The 22,005-nt window shown below is 44.8% G+C and overlaps 1 protein-coding gene across 1 annotated transcript in view; it reads right to left on the reverse strand.

The window, feature by feature from the left end:
• LOC121552659 (calcipressin-2) overlaps positions 1-12,863 on the reverse strand; it is a 112,464-nt gene extending 99,601 nt beyond the window's left edge. Inside the window, exons 1-2 of the mRNA XM_041865651.2 lie at positions 12,604-12,863; positions 7,950-8,167 (exon numbers count right to left, since the gene is read on the reverse strand). Coding sequence (XP_041721585.1) covers positions 7,950-8,165 — 216 coding nt within the window. The 5' untranslated portion in view covers positions 8,166-8,167; positions 12,604-12,863. The remainder of the gene's footprint in view (positions 1-7,949; positions 8,168-12,603) is intronic.
• Positions 12,864-22,005: the final 9,142 nt, after the last annotated feature.

Below are 22,005 nucleotides of genomic sequence, written 5' to 3' on the forward strand. Positions count from 1 at the left end.
TCCTCTTCCTCCCTCCACTTCTTAGACGTAATATCCTGTCCTTTCCTCATCCCCCTTCTTCGCTTCTCATCCCTCCCTTCTCCACTCTTAACAGCCAGCCCATCCTATCCTATACCATCCCAACACAGTCTAACGACTGTGTCCAGGCGTGCATGTGTATGTCGATCCTCATCCAAATCGAGGTTAGTAATGCGGTTTTGATGTCCCGAAAATATTTTTGGTCATGGGAAACTATGGCGGAAGCATTACGTACAAAAAAAGTTGCGATCAGCGCAAACAAACACACAAAATAGCACAATTGGTCAGGAGCCCGTAAAGTGGCCGCTATTCCCTCCAGCGCCATTCTTATAACTCTATTCTCCTGATTTCTGCTAACAAGCAAAAACTAAAGCAGGAAGTACCAGTGACTCGCTTAATACGGAAGTGGTCAGATGACACGGATGCTACAGGAATGTTTTGCTTGCACAGACTGGAATATGTTCTGGGATTCACCGAATGGCATTGAGAAGTTTACCACATCAGTCACCGGCTTCATTAATAAGTGCATCGACGACGTGGTCCCCACAGTGGCCGTACACATATCCCAACCAGAAGCCATGGATTACAGGCAACATCCGCACTGAGTTAAAGGCTATAGATGCCGCTGTCAGGGAGCAGGACACTAATCCGGACGCTTGTAAGAAATCCCGCTACGCCCTCCCACGAACCATCAAACAGGCAAAGCATCAATATAGGACTAAGATCGAATCCTACTACAACAGCTTTCTTTGACGCTTGTCGGATGTGGCAGGGCTTGCAAACTATCATGGATTACAAAGGGAAAACCAGCCACGAGCTGCCCAGTGACGCGAGCCTACCAGACGAGCTAAATGTCTTCTATGCTCGCATCGAGGCAAGCAACACTGAATCATGCATGTGAGCACCAGCTGTTCCGGACGACTGTGTGATCACACTCGCCGTAGCCGATGTGAGTAAGACCTTTAAACAAGTTAACATTCACAAGGCCGCAGGACCAGACGGATTACCAGGACGTGTTCTCAGAGCATGTCCTCTCCCTGACCCAGTCGGTAATACCTATATGTTTCAAGCAGACCACCTAAGAATGCCAAGGTAACTGTGGTGAATTATTATTAATGAACTGTAGAGTTTAATGGACTATGAGGTAGAACTGGGTTAATCAAGAGCATAAAGTTAGAATTCTTTGTTACTGGGCCAGGAATTGTATTGGGTCATTTAATTTCACTGTGTGGGTGAGTAGAGGGGGAATCTGCCCTAGGGTCAGATTGCTTGCTCTTACTTAAATCCATGGCTGTCTTATCTGATGAGAGACTGAAACTAGCTTGTGGCCTTTTGTCTCGCTCTTCAAACACAGTGAAGAGAGCGGCACCAGGGTTGAATAGTGTTTGGGCTAGACCTTTGTCTCCTTGGTATCTTCTTTTTTTTTGTTTTATTTTATTTAACCTTTATTTAACCAGGTAAACCAGTTGAGAACAAGTTCTCATTTACAACTGCGACCTGGCCAAGATAAAGCAAAGCAGTGCGATAAAAACAACAACACAGAGTTACATATGGGGTAAAACAAAACAAAGTCAAAAATACAACAGAAATACATATAATATACAGTGTGTGCAAATTTAGCAAGTTATGGAGGTAAGGCAATAAAATAGGCTATAGTGCAAAATAATTACAGTTAGTATTAACACTGGAATGATAGATGTGCAAGAGATGATGTGCAAATAGAGATACTGGGGTACAAATGAGCAAAATAAATAACAATATAGGGATGAGGTAGTTGGGCGGGCTAATTTCAGATGGGCTGTGTACAGGTGCAGTGATCGGTAAGGTGCTCTGACAACTGATGCTTAAAGTTAGTGAGGGAGATAAGTGTCTCCAGCTTCAGAGATTTTTGCAATTTGTTCCAGTCATTGGCAGCAGAGAACTGGAAGGAATTGCGGCCAAAGGAGGTGTTGGCTTTGGGGATGACCAGTGAGATATACCCGCTGGAGCGCAGACTACGGGTGGGTGTTGCTATGGTGACCAATGAGCTAAGATAAGGCGGGGATTTGCCTAGCAGTGATTTATAGATGGCCTGGAGCCAGTGGGTTTGGCGACGAATATGTAGTGAGGACCAGCCAACAAGAGCGTACAGGTCACAGTGGTGGGTATTATATGGGGCTTTGGAGACAAAACGGATGGCACTGTGATAGACTACATCCAATTTGCTGAGTAGAGTGTTGGAGGCTATTTTGTAAATGACATCGCCGAAGTCAAGGATCGGTAGGATAGTCAGTTTTACGAGGGCATGTTTGGCAGCATGAGTGAAGGAGGCTTTGTTGCGAAATAGGAAACCGATTCTAGATTTAACTTTGGATTGGAGATTCTTAATGTGAGTCTGGAAGGAGAGTTTACAGTCTAACCAGACACCTATATATTTGTAGTTGTCCACATACTCTAGGTCAGACCCGTCGAGAGTAGTGATTCTAGTCGGGTGGGCGGGTGCAAGCAGCGTTCGGTTGAAGAGCATGCATTTAGTTTTACTAGTGTTTAAGAGCAGTTGGAGGCTACTGAAGGAGTGTTGTATGGAATTGAAGCTCGTTTGGAGGTTTGTTAACACAGTGTCCAATGAAGGGCCATGTATACAAAATGGTGTCGTCTGCGTAGAGGTGGATCTGAGAGTCACCAGCAGCAAGAGCGACGTCATTGATATACACAGAGAAAAGAGTCGGCCCAAGAATTGAACCCTGTGGCACCCCCATAGAGACTGCCATAGGTCCAGACAACAGGCCCTCCGATTTGACACATTGAACTCTATCTGAGAAGTAGTTGGTGAACCAGGCGAGGCAGTCATTTGAGAAACAAAGGCTATTTAGTCTGCCAATAAGAATGCGGTGGTTGACAGAGTCGAAAGCCTTGGCCAGGTCAATGAAAACGGCTGCACAGTACTGTCTATTATCGATCGTGGTTATAATATCGTTTAGGACCTTGAGCGTGACTGAAGTGCACCCATGACCAGCTCGGAAACCGGATTGCATAGCGGAGAAGGTACGGTGGGATTCGAAATGGTCGGTGATCTGTTTGTTGACTTGGCTTTCAAAAACTTTTGAAAGGCAGGGCAGGATGGATATGGGTCTGTAACAGTTTGGATCTAGAGTGTCACCCCCTTTGAAGAGGGGGATGACCGCGGCAGCTTTCCAATCTCTGGGGATCTCAGACGTTACGAAATTGATTTCTTGATTGATTACAGCATGAGGGGGTGAGGTTTGTGTATGATTCAAGAATTTAGGGCCTTGTCATGTTTAAACTAAACATGAGTGTGTGTGCAAGACAGGGGAGCGAGTGATTGGTTGGAGTAATAGTTCAGCCGTCCTCAGGGACAAAGGAAGTGGGTGTGGAGTGATAAAGAGCGGGAAACTGAAGAGGGAGGGATTTAGAGCTAGAAGAGTTGGGGATGATGGTATATAATGTGACGTGAGAGAGGAAGAACAGGGTGCCACTCTGCAGACTGGTATCGGCTTTGTTGAAATGTTAATAAAGTAATTCCTTGATGCAACAAAAACTCTGTAAGACCTTATTTGTAATAAAGTATAGTGGTTATTTTCCACAACATAATATGTATAAATGACTATTTCCCCATAGCACTCACATCTGTAGCCATGAAATGCTTTGAATGGCTCACATCAACACAATCATCACAAACACACTGGACCCACTGCAATTCGCATACCTCCGCCAACAGATCCACAGATGACACAATCTCTATTGCACTCCACACTTCCCTTTCCCACCTGGACAAAAGGAACACCTACACTACCAGTCAAAAGTTCGGAAACACCTACTCATTCAAGGGTTTTTCTTTATTTTTACATTGTAGAATAATAGTGAAGACATCAAAGCTATGAAATAACACATATGGAATTTTAGTAAGCAAAAAAGTGTTAAACAAATCAAAATATGTTTTATATTTGAGATTCTTCAAATAGTCACCCATTGCCTTGAAGACAGCTTTGCACACGCTTGGCATTTTCTCAGCCAGCTTCATGAGGTAGTCACCTGGAATGCATTTCAATTAACAGGTGTGCCTTCTTAAAAGTTAATTTGTGGAATTTCTTTCCTTCTTAATGCATTTGAGCCAATCACTTGTGTTGTGACAAGGTAGGAGGGGTATACAGAAGATTGCCCTATTTGGTAAAAGACCAAGTCAATATTATGGCAATAACAGCTCAAATAAGCAAAGAGAAATGACAGTCCATCATTACTTTAAGACATGAAGGTCAGTCCATACGGAACATTTCAAGAACTTTGAAAGTTTCGTCAAGTGCAGTCGCAAAAACCATCAAGCGCTATGATGAAACTGGCTCATGAGGACCACCACAGGAATGGAAGACCCAGAGTTACCTCTGCTGCAGAGGATAAGTTCATTAGAGTTACCAGCCTCAGAAATTGCAGCCCAAATAAATACTTCAGAGTTCAAGTAACAGACACATCTCAACATCAATTGCTCAGAGGGGACTGTGTGAATCAGGCCTTCATGGTCGAATTGCTGCAAAGAAACCACTACTAAAGGACACCAATTAGAAGACGAGACCTGCTTGGGCCAAGAAACACAAGCAATGGACATTAGACCTGTGGAAATTTGTCCTTTGGTCTGGAGTCTAAATTTGAGATTTTTGGTTCCAACCGCTGTGTCTTTGTGAGACGCGGTGTGGGTGAACAGATGATCTCCGCATGTCTAGTTCCCACCATAAAGCATGGAGGAGGTGGTGTTATGGTGTGGGTGTGCTTTGCTGGTGACACGGTCTGTGATTAATTTAGAATTCAAGGCACACTTAACCAGCATGGCTACCACAGCATTCTGCAGCGATACGCCATCCCATCTGGTTTGCGCTCAGTGGGACTATTGTTTGTTTTTCAACAGGACCTCCAGGCTGTGTAAGGGCTATTTAACCAAGAAGGGGAGTAATGGAGTGCTGCATCAGATGACCTGGCCTCCACAATCCCCCAACCTCAACCTAATTGAGATGGTTTGGGATGAGTCGGACGGCAAAGTGAAGGAAAAGCAGCCAACAAGTGCTCACCATATGTGGGAAGTCCTTCAAGACAGTTGGAAAAGCATTCCAGGTGAAACTGGTTGAGAGAATACCAAGAGTGTGCAAAGCTGTCATCAAGGCAAAGAGTGGCTATTTGAAGAATTTAACACTTTTTTGGTTACTACATGATTCCATATGTGTTATTTCAGAGTTGTCTTCACTATTATTCTACAACGTAGAAAATAGTAAAAATAAACAAAAACCCTTGAATGAGTAGGTGTGTCCAAACTTTTGACTGGTACTGTACTTGAGAATGCTGTTAATTGACTACAGCTCAGCGTTCAACACCATAGTGCCCTCCAAGCTCATCACTAAGCTAAGGACCCTTGGATTAAACACATCCCTGTGCAACTGGACCCTGGACTTCCTGACTGGCCACCCCCAGGTGGTGAGGGTAGGTAACAACACATCTGCCATGCTGACCCTCAACACGGGGGGCCCCTCAGGAGTGCGTGCTTAGTTCCCTCCTGTATTCCCTGTCCACCCACGACTGCGTGGCCGCGCATTACTCCAAGACCATCATTAAGTTTGCAGACAACACGACAGTGGTAGGCCTGATTACCGATGAGACAGCCTACAGTGAGGAGGTCAGAGACCTGGCAGTGTGGTGCCAGTACAACAACCGCTCCCTCAACGTGAGCAAGACAAAGGAGCTGATCGTGGATTACAGGAAACGGAGGGCCGGGCATGCCCCCATTCACATCGACCGGGCTGTAGAGGAGCGGGTCGAGAGCTGCAAGTGCCTCGGTGTCCACATCACTAAGGACCTATCATGGTTCAAACACACCAACACAGTCGTGAAGAGGGCACGACAACGCCTCTTCCCCATCAGGAGGCTGAAAAGATTTGGCATGGGCCCTCAGATCCTCAAAAAGTTATACAGCTACACCATTGAAAGCATCTTGACTGGCTGCATCACCGCTTGGTATGGCAACTGCTTGACATTCTACCACAAGGCGCTACAGAGGGTAGTGCATATGGCCCTGTACATTATCCTTTTTTTTGTTGCACTGACTCTCTTGCACTGGCTCTATGCACAATCACTGGACTCTACCCACACACTCACACATACCCACACACACTACAGTGACACTCCAACACACGCTCACACACAAATGCAGATTGACACCACACACACAATGGTGCTGCTACTCTGTTTATTAGCTATCCTGATTGCCTAGTCACTTTTACCCCTACCTGTACATATGTACATAATACCTCAAATCACCTCAACTACCTCATACCCCAGCACATTGACTCGGTACTCCTTGTATATAGCCTTATTGTGTTACCATTTCCTTTTCTATTTGCAAATGTTTTAACTTTTTAACTTCATTGTTGGGAAAGGGCTAGTAAGTAAGCATTTCACGGTAAAGTCTATACCTGTTGTATCCGGCGCATGTGACAAATAACATTTTATTTGATGTGTGACTCAGTGGGATGGGTGATAGATCACCTTTAGCCTGCCGCTGTCCTGGAGGAATGGCTTCTGTATGCATCCGTCACACTGCATAAGGCTCAAAGCAGCAGGGTGGCCGACCAGCTAATGTCCCTCTTCTGACTGACGCAGGCTGGGGTATGGGGCAGGGGCAGATAATGCCGGTTGGGGTTGGGATATTGGGTATGGGGCAAGGATGGAGCTGGGGTTAGGGCAGGGTAAGAGGATGGAGCGGGGGTTGGGACAGGGGCAGGGGCTGGGACTCTTGACTGGGGCAGAAAGACCGGTCTAGTACAGTTCCTCTGGTCTGTTCACATGACCTCTGCTCCAGACACAAGAGCACTGAGGGGCCCACACAGACCACAACAGGACACAGTGAGGCCAAGAGTTCTGGATGAGAAAGCCTGAGGAAGTATGTCCATATTCAGTGGAAAAGCAGAGGGAGTGGACTGGACTCACTCTCTCTTAGTCTTTTATATTTTCATCTCACAAACGACAAGAAATATGTCAGTTCATATTCAAGGGGGAGCAGAGGTCAAGGTCTATAATCTGTGTTGACACTTAGACGACTATTGACATCAGATGCTGAGATTCAGAGAACCGTTCCCTAATGAACAGCAGATAGAACTTCAGACAAGTTATATGGCCCTGTGGACATCCCTTAGGACTCCTCAGCCACATATCAAAACCACTGCCTGCCAAGATAGTGATCAGAAGAAGGTATAGCAAGAGCTACAGAACAGTGGACGACCAGCCCTCATCAGAATGGCTGCTCTTGATTTGACCTTTAGCTGGGAACTGGATGACATAACAGGCCTGATAGGCCGAGCCCGGGTAACGGTGGTTTATGAGGACAGTGTGGGGTACGAGGACAGCCAGGGAGACATAATACCCATCAGCAGACCAGATAAATGGAGAAAATGGCTACCAGGCACCGCAGAGTGGAGTAAAGTAGGTCAGAGAGATATTTGCTGTGTTTGTTTGCCAAGGACAAATTGCCCTCAATAAGACATTTATTTAATTTATTCAGAAGATAAACCCCCACTGATATTTTTCATTGACATTTTAGTCATTCTGCAGACGCTCTGCAAGCGCCATGCGCTGCCAACTGAGCCACACGGGACCGTGTGATGAATCAATATGTTCTCAATTAACTATTTTGTTACGATGGGGACCAAAAGGCAACAACACACAAATACAGCACCAAGAAAACAAATAATACGGTAGATAACAAGATCTGTGGCGGATGCATGGACCAGGAGGACAAACAAGGTCAATGTGACCTTTACAATTTCATCACCTTGAATCACACTTTTTCTCAGATGGGATGCCAAATGAGAACAAACTAGGCCTAAGTGAAAATAGCAGGGGGACATTGTGCAACTCTCTCCCCCGTAGTAAAGAAGAGAGTGGTTTGACCTTACCTTGCCTTCCTGCTCCTCAAACACGGACTGGTCCACATTGCAGGCAAATAGGGAGGTGGGCAGGTCATTGAAGTCGGTGATCTGGTGGAAGCTGTCACCCAGCGTGGAAACTCCCACAGTGCTTTGCACCACCAGCAGCTCCTCTCCTCCCAGTAGGTAGACCCGCTGGTAGAACGTGGCTTTTCTCAGGTTGGAAAATAAATGATCCCCCTTCATGGCTAGAGACAGAGAGACAGAGACAGAGACAGAGACAGAGACAGAGACAGAGACAGAGACACAGAGAGAGAGAGAGAGAGAGAGAGAGAGAGAGAGAGAGAGAGAGAGAGAGAGAGAGAGAGAGAGAGAGAGATGAGGGTGAGCGCAGTCAAAATGCTGTGATGGCTCCTTGCAGGGAGTAATGGTGGCTTCAAGGGTGGAGGAAGTGGAAAGTCAAACTGTCTTCCGTACCAGTTCAATGGGACGGCCAACTAATCACTGATGTTACTGAATATGGAGCTCACACTCACTCAGTTAAATACACACAGCTAGTCTTGCACTGTTGATTTGCATCGCTAGCTCGTCCTAGAATAACAAATGTGTTCTGAGACTTAACCTTCCAGGTTGTTTATCTTGGTTATGAACCCCTGTACCCCCACCTCTCCCTCCATCCTCATCTACATTGCCTTCAGAAAGTATTCAGACCCCTTGACTTTTTCCACATTTTGTTACATTACAGCCTTATTCTAAAATGGATTAAATAAATAAAAAATCATCAGCAATCTACACACAATACCCCATAATGACTAAGCGAAAACAGGTTTTTAAAAAACACCCTTTACTATGAGACTCTAAATTTAGCTCAGGTGCATCCTGTTTCCATTGATCAACGTTGAGATGTTTCTACAACTTGATTGGAATCCACCTGTGGTAAATTCAATTAATTGGACATGATTTGGAAAGGCGCACACCTGTCTATATAAGGTCCCACAGTTGACAGTGCATGTCAAAGCAAAAACCAAGCCATGATGTCGAAGGAATTGTCCGTAGAGCTCTGAGACAGGATTGTGTCGAGGCACAGATCTGGGAAGGATAGCAAAACATTTCTGCAGCATTGAAAATCCTCAAGAACACAGTGGCCTCCATCATTCTTAAATGGAAGAAGTTTGGAACCACCGAGACTCTTCCTAGAGCTGGCCGCCCGGCCAAACTGAGCAATCGGGGGAGAAGGGCTTTGGTCAGGGAGGTGACCAAGAACCCGATGGTCACTCTGACAGAGCTCCAGAGTTCCTCTGTGGAGATGGGCGAACCTTCCAGAATGACAACCATCTCTGCAGCACTCCACCAATCAGGCCTTTCTGGTAGAGTGGCCAGATGGAAGCCACTCCTCAGTAAAAGGCACATGACAGCGCGCTTGGAGTTTTCCAAAAGGCACCTAAAGACTCTCAGACCATGAGAAACAAGATTCTCTGGTGTGATGAAACCAAGATTGAACTCTTTGGCCTGAATGTCAAGCGTCACGTCTGCAGAAAACCTGGCACCATCCCTACGGAGAAGCATGGTGGTGGCAGCATCATGCTGTGGGGATGTTTTTCAGCGGCAGGGACTGGGAGACTAGTCAGAATCGAGGCAGAGATGAGCGGAGCAAAGTACAGAGAGATCCCTGCTCCAGAGCGCTCAGGACCTCAGACAGGGGCGAAGGTTCACCTTCCAACAGGACAACGACACTAAGCACACAGCCAAGACAACGCAGGAGTGGCTTCGGGACAAGTCTCTGAATGTCCTTGAGTGGCCTAGCCAGAGCCTGGACTTGAACCCGATTTAACATCTCTGAAGAGGCCTGAAAATAGCTGTGCAGTGATGCTCCCCATCCAACCTGACAAGAGCTTGAGAGGATCTGCAGAGAAGAATGGGAGAAACTCCCCAAATACAGGTGTGCCAAGCTTGTAGCGTCATACCCAAGAAGACTCAAGGCTGTAATCGCTGCCAAAGGTGCTTCAACAAAGTACTGAGTAAAGGGTCTGAATACTTATGTAAATGTAATATTTCAGTTTATTTTTTTGCAACCATTTCTAAAAACCTGTTTATGCTTTGTCATTATGGGGTATTGTGTGTAGATTGATGAGGGGGAAAAACAATTCAATCAATTTTAGAATAAGGCTGTAACCTAAAACAATGTGGAAAAAGTCAAGGGGTCTGAATACTTTCTGAAGGCACTGTATATCTTCCCATAAAGTGCACCTGACATGATTCAGATGAAATAGTGATCTGATTAATCAGACTGGGTCTTTTTACACTCTCTCCTCTCACAACTACTGATGCCTTCTAAAACACTCCACAGGGAATTAAAACAACGCAGAGAGACAGACACAGGCAGGCAGACAGAGAGAGAAAGAGAAAGATAGAGAGAGTCAGAGCGAGAGAGAGAGCCAGAGCGAATAGAGAGAGAGCGTGTTTACCTCTCCAAACCCCAGCCAACAGATGTTAATCTCTGGCCCAGGTCACTAATACTCTGCCAAAAGATTAGGTGACGGGCTTAGGATGGGTGATCCCACAGAGGTGTAATGGGGGAAGGAGTGGGGATGGAAGGAGGAGAGATGGAGGAGAGAAGTGGAGGAGGGGGATGTGGTAGAAAAGAGGAGAGGAGGATTGGAGGGTGAGGGGGTAGAGGTTGGAGAGAAGTGGATTAGAGGAGTAGAACAGAGAAAAATGTGGAGGAGAGAGGAACAGAGGAGAGCAGAAGGGAGGGAGGGAGGTGGAGGTGACAAGGAGATATGGAGAAGTGGAGGAACAAGGGGCTTGTCACAGTTCCCCGTCATTAATACACCCCGACATGTCCAGTCCGCCGGCAAATCAGCGCTGTCACCAGAAGCCTCATACTCACACATGGCTATTTTAGGGTCAATAGCCCATCACACCTGTCTCACACACACACACTCACAAAGGGCTATAGATAGTGTCTGTCTGGATAATTCCTGGCCTGTGTAAATGCTGCTATAAATAGCTGCAGTACTAATGAAATGCACAGATCGCTGGGGCACTTGATTAAATTGAAGTGTTCTAGACCATGCAGAGCCCCATTTCATTTGAATATCAGGAGCGTGCCCTGTGGTCTGAGACAAGGCTGTTAGTTAGCCAAAACAAGAGCATGTGCGCACACACACACACACACACACACACACACACACACACGGATGCTCTCGCACACACACACACACGCGGATGCTCTCGCACACACACACACACACACGGATGCGCTTTCTCGTTCGCTCGCACACAAACACGGATGCGCTCTCTTTCGCTCACACACACAGACATTTGTCTCTGCTGTCTGTCTCCGCTGAAGAGGATATGGATCTGTGTTTGACAGTCAGAGGGGAACAGGCCTAGAGAACAGAATGAATCAGACACAGTCTCGCATTCATGCGTTCAAAACTGTGAGTCAGCCTTTGATGTGCTGTCAGTCAGTCAGTTACAATGCTAGGTAGCAATGCCATCTATAATAAGTGGCTAGCAATATTGATTACTGAATGTTATGACTGTATGCAACACAAACATTGTATTACAGTAATTACAAAATCTGCTTCAGCTAACCAACCAGTTACTGACTGTCTATGCAACAGTTAAATCAGGAATAGCTCATCCACACCCCACAGGAAAGCAACAATATGAGGCAGACATAATCATTCAGACTTTCAATGAGTAATATCTGCAAAGGTTTAACCAATAGCAACCTGTTGATGTCAGAGGGAAAATGTCTGAAGGGACCTGCTGTCAGAACACCACAACTTTCTCATGGGGAAGAGGGAAACACCTGAACACTGTGCTTGACTTGAGTAGCCTACCAGCACCTCACATTTTCTACGGCTTGAGCTCCTATTCTTCTTATAGAATATTAGTTCAAAAGTATTGTTGAGCTCCTGCACCTAAATATAAACAGTACCGGCACCCAAAATTAGTACCAGCACCTATTTCAGTCCAAATCAAGCACTGCCGAATCATACCTCACACCTGACAGCCTACCTCAGGTCGGATACAAACTACATCTATTGGCTACATGTACTTGTCATGTTGAACATTGAATAATAATAATAATAATAATAATTCAAGATGAATAGACAATTAGGCTAATTTTAGGTTTTTAAACGTTACTTTCAATTGCAGCAGTATTCGCCAACGAATCAAAGCACCCATTCTGCCTGCAATGTTACAAAATACTTAAGAGTGGCTGTCTAGCATGTTTAAAGAGGTGATTTGCATTGATAGCTGGTATTTCGGTCTCAGAAACGGTCAATGTCACTAAAGCATCCTAGGGGTTAAATTGGGGGAAAGGAGTTACATCACCTCTAAATTGCCAAGCAACATAAATTGAAGGCTAAACTAAACAGATGTATATTTATGAAAAATGATATAGCATAGCCTACGTTATCCTAAAAACAGCCAATTTTGGAGGACAGCACAGTCCCATCGCTAACAAAATCCCAAATGTAGGCTAACCTCTATTCAAAACTCGGTGAAAGTCGTTTTCTCGCAAGTTTGAGCACTTTCTCACCCACTGACTTTACCCTATCCACACCCCACAGCTTCAATGCAACGCAAGCGACACTTGTTTGCATCACTGTCAATTTCCCACAGAAACGCGATCTGCGAAAACTGAATCGCCATCGCTTCTCTCTACCTGTATGTGCAGTGTGGATCCGTCCGACTGGTGTGTCTTCAGCGTTGTCTCTACCTCCTAACTGTTCTTCGTGAATCAACCTTGCATTCCAGCTGCGAGACGATTATCGCTTGACGTTTTTGCAGACAGTTTGACTCACCAATGACTGGCCTGCTGCATCCAAATTATATTTGTAAAACCCAGTAATGAAATACAGCTATGTCCACAGGGGGCATTCTTTGACCAATAGTCTAGGGCTAGGCTACTCCGGAGCAGAGGGTAAAAAAAAATTATTACAAATTAACGTCAGCGCTTTCTAGCGCGCGCACTTGCTGGCTTCATATAGAATCAAATCAAACATGTCTTATGACATTTACTGCAGTCATGATAGGCTACGCAAATCATGTGCCTCTATGCAGGGGATATTTGACAATCAGATGCCAGAGCACGAAACTAATTTGTAAAGGTAAGCTAATGATTGGTGTCATTCAAAAGTGCCAGTTGTCTGGGATATTTAAGCACTTTGTATGTCTGTTCATTGAACGATGACATTTCTAATAGCTTCCATGCATTTATTGTAGGCTATCCCAGGCCTATAGGTAATGATTCATCACCATTTTGAAATGCATAACCAGACTGTCACTGCATTTGATGACAGGCTATCAACAATTTATTTAAAAAATTTAATTATTAAACATGGTCGGTCAATTTTTTAAAAATGTATTTAACCAGGAAAATACCCTTGAGGTTAGACATCTCTTTTACGAGGGACACACATTCAAGTGTGTGTCCTGGAGCCTACCTTTCTAATCTAATCAACCTCTATCTTCACTCACTGTTTTCCCACATCAATAGGACCATTTCATTAGGCAGGTCTCTTTCCTCTTGTAAACAAGTCTAAACCTGTGACCTGGCAGATCCATAACTATTACGATAGACCACTGTCCACTAATGGCCATCACTGACGATCTCATGGGCCGATGGATGGAAATCCCTTTGTAGGCCTAATATAATTACATCGATACACACGCACATTTCAGAATAGTTTGTGTTTGTTTCAGCATTTAAGAGTAGGCTGGGCCTGAGATGGTCTATACTACTAGAAAGAACACAAACTTTAGCCTACATCAAATGGTGTAAAAAAAGGTCAGTGTCTTTATTAAGACAACCCAGTTATAGGATTGTCTTAATATTATAGGCAAAGCAATATTGAACAAAGTAACCTCAGACTTTATTCATGAAGTGAGGTATGATGCCATATGATGGTAAGTTGGGTACATGGCAATAATGGATAAATAAAAGGAGGAGAAATTAGTAAATCATCTTAAGGCCAATTCATTTGAAGGCTGTTCCACCATCTCCTGCCTTTCAGAAGTAGTATCATTATATAGGTGCTACAACAGTGCTTTAAAATATCATAACTAATTTACTGTGCTCTTTTTTTAAATAAATAACTTCCTGAAAGTAGCTCCATTAATAAAACCATCCCCTTCTCTTTTTTTCTTTGTCAGGGGTTTGGGCAGGATTGTAGAGCACAGCACCCTCATGTGGCAGGCTGCTGGGTCCCTACCAAATGGAGATTGCTCTGGGGAGAGCAAGTATAGGTATGAGGGATTGGTACACTACAGTATTTCACTTCAGACTTCAATATTGGTATTCAAACTCATTTATGTTTTCAAAGTCCCATAAAACTAGAAACTGGTCTCCAAACGTACAGGTTTAGGCAACGGGGTCCATGTACATGGAATCATACCTGAAGAAAATCAAGTCAACAAACATGTGGAGTTCATTAAGGCATACCACCTGTTGATACAATTAAGAAAACATGTTAATTTCTCCAAACAACAAACAGTGATGTCAAACTAACATAACAAACATGAGACACTATCTTTGTTAGCATTTCAGCAGGTTAGACACAATGGAAGTTCCATTCCCTGCTACTCCAGAGCTGTCACAACAAGAAGAGAGGAAATGAAAGGTGTATAGGACTGGTGCTCTTGTTTGGTTCTAATGTGGCATTTTACCTCCACTTGCATTTACATACACAGCTAAAACAGCACAATACTCCGACTACAGAGTGAGAACGAGCGATTGTGAGAGAGAAAAACAAGATGAGGGAAAGGGACAGAAATAAAGAGAACAGAAGAAAAAGGTTGGGAAAAGAAGGAATGCAAAAAGAATGAGAGAAAGCATGTGAACGAGAGAAAGAAGGGGCAGAAGCATCAGTGGCAGCAGTGGGGTGTCTGCTGTGTTGGTCTTTATCAGTGATAATAACCTTGAAGACTGCTTCAGTAGCACCCTGTGACTGCTGTGAGTCATACCAGGGCATTGTGTCAGTGACGCAGACAAGGCCAATCTCCTAAAATCATCAGAATCAAATTAGACTGGCGGAGGGGGAAAATGAAATATGGGAGTGTCATGCACAGCACGCTCCCCTGAGTTATTTCTGTGCCTCTCCCTCCCCTCTCTCTCCTCCTGCCGCTGTACCCTGACTAAGTGAACATTTCAGCAGCCTCCTGTGTGAATTAACCACTGAGATTGCAGGATGCTAGGTCCAGCATGACAATGATGTTGTGTGTGATTACACTGTGTTCAGTCTAGCCAGTTCCTGTTCCAACTATTGCTTCTAATGGCCTGGAGGGATGACATTTTAAATGCAGACAGCCAGAGGGGAGACAGATGGGAGACAGAGGATAGCAAGCCCTTTGGAAGGCATCACCAGACCAGACTATTCTATGCAATGCTCATCGATCAGCTCATTTACTGTAAACAACTTGATCTTCACAAATAGCTTTAAATTCTTATTTTACTGGTGCAAAATAAAACAACCCCCAAAAACATTGAAGCCATATTCAATCCGATGCCTTAAAAATCTAAATACCCATTTCATGCTAATGCGAAGCCAGCCTTATTCATTAGATTGAGTACTACTTAGCTGGATGTGAACAGACAAGTGATTCATAGAAGAGATACAAACAGTATTGTAGTAGCTACTCTAGTGTGTGTTCTGAAGACAAAAACATAATATCTGTTTTTCTAGCCTTCCTGGGTACTGGTTTCGGCCTCCTCCAAATGCCACGAGCACTTCCAAGACATCCTTTACTAATTCCGCTTTCTCCCATTGTTCCTGTGGGAAGAGTGAAGAGATTTTATTTTAGAAAAAACATCAGCTTTATATACATATATCGTAACAAAGGGCTGATACTATTTTAAAATCACATGAACAGGGAAGCTTGGGTTGCATTTTACGTTGAGAGCAGTGAATGGATTTCAACCTGTCATTTCAAACCATGCCGTACGTAAAGATGGAAAGTTGTGCTCTAAAGTACCACCAATTTCAAAGAGCATGGTGCGCGTCATAAGAAAATACATCAGATAGGCTACTGTTTCTAACCTGGAGTTAGCTGTCATTACCTAAAATTATGGTCCACAGCCATATATTTTCACTCAACCCTTTTCATAGCAAAACATACCAACCTCACTGAAAGCTATGAAAGGCATTGACTCACTAGATCGCCTGCAGTCTAACCATTGCTGCAGTGTACCTCTTGTGATATTGAATGTGCCTCACGACTCAGCCCCTTGACCTATTCTGCCATGTCACAGAAACAGAAATAAAGTTCTCCTCTCCGGAAAATGTCAAGTGGCAAAATACGTGCCCTGGTTTTCAAGCTCCCTCACTGGTGCAGCATGAGGAGAAATGGCATAATTTACCAATGCTCTCAAACTTAGAAAGTCCATGTATACTGCAGCAGCGTACACATGTGGTGCGTGAAATATTTAGTCTGTTTTTAAGAGAGAAGAGCGAGGGAGTGACAGTCAGTGACTTTTTAGTCATTTAGCAGACGCTTTTATCCAGAGTGACTTACAGTTAGTGCATTCATCTTAAGATGGCTAGGTGGGACAAACACATAGTAAGTACACTTTTCCACAAAGTACAGTGCATTCGGAAATTATTCAGACCCCTTCCCCTTTTCCACATTTTGTTACATTACAGCCTAATTCTAAAATTGATTAAATATTTTTTTTGTTCCTCATTAATCTACACACAATACCCCATAATGACAAAGCAGAAACGGCTTTTATATTTTTTTGCAAAACCCCCCCCCCAAAAAACAGCAATACCTTATGTAAATAAGTATTCAGACCCTTCGCTATGAGACTCAAAATTGAGGAGGAGAAGGGCCTTGGTCATGGAGGTGGGGGGTTCAGGTGCTTTTGGAAGATGGGCAGGGACTCTGCGGTCCTAGCTTAAGGGGAAGCTGGTTCCACCATTGGGGTGCCAGGACAGAGAAGAGCTTGGACTGGGCTGAGCGGGAGCTGCCCTCCCGTAGGGGGTGGGAGGGCCAAGAAACCAGAGGTGGCATAAAGGAGTGCTCGGGTTGGGGTGTAGGGTGTGAGCATAGCCTGAAGGTAGGGAGGGGCAGTTCCTCTTGCTGCTCTGTAGGCAAGCACCAGAGTCTTGTAGTGGATGCGAGCTTCAACTGGAAGCAAGTGGAGTGTGCGGAGGAGCGGGGTGATATGGGAGAACTTGGGAAGGTTGAAAACCAGGAGGGCTGCAGAGTTCTGGATAACTTACAGGGATTTGATAGCACAAACGGGGATCCCAGAAAACAGCGAGTTGCAGTAGTCCAGACGGGAGATGACAAGTGCATGGATTAGGACCTGCGCCACTAGCTGTGTGAGGTAGGGCCGTAATATACGGATGTTGTAGAGCATGAACCTGCAGGAGCGCGTCACTGTTTTGATATTTGCAGAGAACTACATGGTGTTGTCCAGGGTCACGCCAAGGTTATTTGCACTCTGGGTGGCCGACACTGGAGTTGTCAACCATGATGGAGAGGTCATTGAGCGGGCAGACCTTCCCCGGGAGGAAGAGCAGCTCAGTTTTGTCAAGGTTGAGCTTGAGATGGTGGGCCGACATCCAAGCTGAGATATCTGCCAGGCAGGCGGAGAGGCGTGTCAGAAGGGGGGAAGGAGAAAAGTAGTTGAGTATCATCCGCATCGCAATGATAGGAGAGTAAGGATATGACGGAGCTGAGTGACTTGGTGTATAGAGAGAAGAGGAGAGGGCCTAGAACTGAGCTCTGGGGGACACCAGTAGTGAGAGTACGTGGTGCAGACAGAGATCCTTTCCAAGTCACTTGGTAGGAGCGGCCTGCCAGGTAGGATGTAATCCAAGAGTGTGCAGAGCCTGAGACACCCAGTCCTGAGAGGGTGGAGAGGAGGATCTGATGTCGAAGGCAGCGGATAGATCTAGGAGGATGAAAACAGAGGAGAGGGAGTCAGCTTTGGCAGTGCGGAGAGCCTCCGTGACACAGAGAAGAGCAGTCTCAGTTGAGTGACCTGTCTTGAAGCCTGATTGGTTAGGTTCAAGAAGATTGACCAACTTTCCCATTATCTCTCTCAGAACAGAGACCGCACAGGACAGAAAGATGATCTGAGACAGAACGCTCACGTGTTTTGAAAAGAAAAGAAAGGGATACAGGTTTATTGGGCCATTTTGAAGTCAGAGGGGACACAGCCAGTGGTCAGGGATCAGTTGATGAGGGAAGTGAGAAGGTCTCCAGAGATGGTCTGGAGAAGGAAGGAGGGGATGGGTCGAACAGGCAGGTTGTTGGGCGGCCAGACCAGACTAGTCACAGGATTTCATCTGGAGAGAGAGAGAGGAGAAAGAGGTCAAGGCGTAGGGTAGTTCTGTGCAAGTGGGACCAGTGGACTAAATAGGCTGAGTGAATGAGGCGAGGATGTCGTGAACCTTCTTTTCAAAGTGGTTGACAAAGTCGTCCGCTAGGGGGGAGGGGGTGGAGAATTAAGGAGGGAGGAGAAGGTGGAAAATAGTTTCTTAGGGTTAGAGGCAGAATCTTGAAATTTAGAGTGATAGAAGGTGGAAAATAGTTTTAGGGTTAGAGGCAGAATCTTGAAATTTAGAGTGATAGAAGGTGGCTTTAGCAGCGGATACAGAGGAAGAGAAGGTAATGAGGGAGTGAAAGGATGATAGGTCCTCCGGTAGTTTAGTTTTCCAAAAAATTTCGCTCAGCTGTCCGCATCCTTGTTCTGTAACTTCGCAATGAGTCACTCAACCACGGAGCAGGAGGGGAGGGCCGAGCCGGCCTGGAGGAAAGGGGACAGTGCGAGTCATAGGATGCAGAAAGGGAGGAGAGTAGGGTCGAAGAGGCAGAATCAAGAGACAGGAGGGAGAAGGATTTAGCAGAATGGTGAGATGAAAGGATAGTAGTGGGAGAGAGAGAGCGAAGATTGTGAGAGCATGACCATCTGGGTAGGGGATGAGTGGCTAGGGTTGAAGGAAAGGGAGACAAAAGGAAACAAAGTAGTGATCAGAGACCTGGAAGGGAGTTGCAGAGATTAGTAGGCGAACAGCCTCTAGTAAAGATGAGGTGAAGCGTATTGCCTGCCTTGTGAGTTGGAGGGGATTGGGAACAGGTGAGGTCAAAAGAGACAAGGAGGGGAAAGAGAGAGTTGGAAAGAAATGAATCCAAGGCAGACTTCGGGAGGTTGAAGTCGCCAAGTATGAAGAGCGGTGAGACATTTTCAGGAAATGAGCTTATCCTCTTAAGGATCGGACCCTTTTTTCAATTTTCGCCAAAAATTACATACCCAAATCTAACTGCCTGTAGCTCAGGACCTGAAGCAAGGATATGCATATTCTTGATATCATTTGTAAGGAAACACTTTGAAGTTTGTGGAAATGTGAAATTAATGTAGGAGAATAACACATTAGATCTGGTAAAAGATTATACAAACAAAACACGTTTTCTATTCTTTTGTTGTTGCATCATCCTTGAAATGCAAGAGAAAGGCCAGACAGTGATGTAGGACTCTAGATGTAATTTAGATGTTTTCCTCCAGATGGCAGCAGTGTGTGTGCAAAGTTTCAGACTGATCCAATGAAGAATTACATCACTACACAATATTTTGTATCAAGTCTGCCAGGAGTTTTCCCAAATGTGCCAAATTAGTTTTCAAGTACATAACTATAGAGAACATACAAAACTGCTACGGTAATACAAAATTTAGGTTTGCACACTCCCAGGAATGTCATACATGATGGATCATTAGCTTCCCTACAGAAAATACATCTAGATGGCCGGGCGGGGTGGGTGGGGAGCAGGAGGTCAAACTGTAGAACCCAGTTCCTACATTTTGAATATAAAAATAGATTTTTCAAACAAAACTACATTTTATCTCTGGGACTCTCAGGATGACAAATCAGAGCAAGATTCGTGGTTCTCTGTAGCTCAACTGGTAGAGCACGGCACTTGTAACGCCAGGGTAGTGGCTTCGATCCCCCGGGACCGCCCATACAATTTTTTTTTATATTATATTATTACTGAATGTAAGTAATGTAAATAAAATAAAATATGTATTCACTAACTGCAAGTCGCTCTGGATAAGAGCGTCTGCTAAATGACTAAAATGTAAATGTACATTATTTACCTTCAGAGGTGAATGTACCAAACCAGTTGCCGTGATAAGTGTTTTGTTGTTGTGCACTATCCTCAAACAAAAGCATGGTATTTTTTTGTTGTAATAGCTACTGTAAATTGGACACTGCAGTTAGATTAACACTAATTTTAGCTTTTTGCCCATATAAGACATGTCTATGTCCCGTAAAGTTGGCTATTGTTTACAACACCATTCTAGTCACATATCCAACCGTCCCGTATAAAGGACACCGATCCCGTAGATGTTATCAAGGTTTCAAGCTCATTGAGGACCTCTCCAAGGGCACCTGGTGGGAAATCGATGACAACAATGTTAAGCGTGAGTGGAAAAATGACAGCATGGAATTCTGCGGTTGAGAAACCAGGGGAGGCTGAAGTACTAACACTAATTGCTTAGCAGATGTGAAGAGCACACCTCCCTGTACTAATTGATGATTGCCTAGGAGAGGAGAAACCACTCCCCCTCCAATACATCTGCTGATTACAAAAACAAGTCACAAATTGCCCTGCCCCTTAATCCTGGTTGATGTGTCAACAATCATCTGCAAGTTATGAGCAGTCAGCAGTTCACACACCAAGTAGGCTACTGGGAAGACAGACAGCACTTAAAGTAGCTGGCCCTAGCTAGCAAAAAGACAGTACTAGACAACAACAGATAAAGACAAAAATTATACTTATCACTCCTGGAGATATTAGGAGTCTTCTAGCTATAGAATGTGACTCTGGAATGCACTCCTGACTGAGGGCCGGCGATAGTAATCAACTCCCTCAATCACTAACTAGATGGCACAGGCAGTAGAGAGTCAGTACACAGGTTCTAGTCTTCAATTTAAGGAAATCAAGAGGCCATTCCTAATTAGGCTCAGGCTCTCCTCTGTGGCAAAATGTGACACTTGCAGACCAAACTAATGGAATGACTGTAGGCGCTGACTAGGTGGGTAATTGCAGTGATGAATGTCACCCCCCCCAGCGCAGTGTGTCATTCATTTTATATTAGAACTCTGTCGGAGGCCTGAGCTGACGCACTCCGGCCTGGCTCTCACGGGAGGCTAATAAAATGGAGGCCAGACACAGGCATGAAAAATGCAAGAGACATACTACAGCAACAACTCTTGTGTGTGAAAGGAGGGTTTGGGTTTGCCCTAAAATATCCAACTCACTCCCTTTCCATGTTTTTACAGTGCCCCACCAAGTTTAAAGACTGACTTTAGAGTATTCCCTTCATCATTAGGTAAATATCACATTTAATTTAACGTAAACATGGTCGGTCCAGTACTTACAGGTTTGAACTCCTCCGGTTCAGTGAAGTACTGTGGTTTCCTATGGGCCCAGTAAAGAGACACCATTAACAAGTCCCCTGGTGGAATTATGTAGTTCTGGAAGAGACGTATACACACACTTTATGGAGAGGAAATGAAGAGTTGACTTTGAAGGGATGTAGATGCTTGGAGAGGCTTGTTCTAGTGTATCTGGGGTCAGGGGGCCCACCTGTATCCTGAGGGTTCGGACCACCCTGCGTGTGATGGCTCCAGGGGCCCGAAGCCTGATGGCCTCCAGGATGCACCACTTCACATAGGGCATCTGTTGCATCTCTTCAGCGGTCTTCCTGGTGTCTGTCATGGACACACACACACACATACTCATGAAAGCCTGTATCTGAAATGTTTATCTACAGGTGCTATGATAAGAGACATGGGTTTACCACTGAGCTTATGAGAAGAACCGGTGCTGTTTTAGTATGCAGCACAGAGCAGGTGTGATTAGATAGACTCAGCAGGATTACGTGGGATTTCATTAGAAGATATGCATATGTAAGTATAATTGAAAGTCTCAAAGGTGTCGATTATTGAACATTCACTAAATTACTGTGACATGAATCTAGTCTCTTCTCAAGATTACTGCTACCACTGAGCATAATCATTAGAACCTAGAAACAGGAAAAATAATTAGTGGCAGG

The sequence above is a fragment of the Coregonus clupeaformis genome, chromosome 36 (genome assembly GCF_020615455.1).
Source record: "Coregonus clupeaformis isolate EN_2021a chromosome 36, ASM2061545v1, whole genome shotgun sequence".
NCBI lineage: Eukaryota > Metazoa > Chordata > Actinopteri > Salmoniformes > Salmonidae > Coregonus > Coregonus clupeaformis.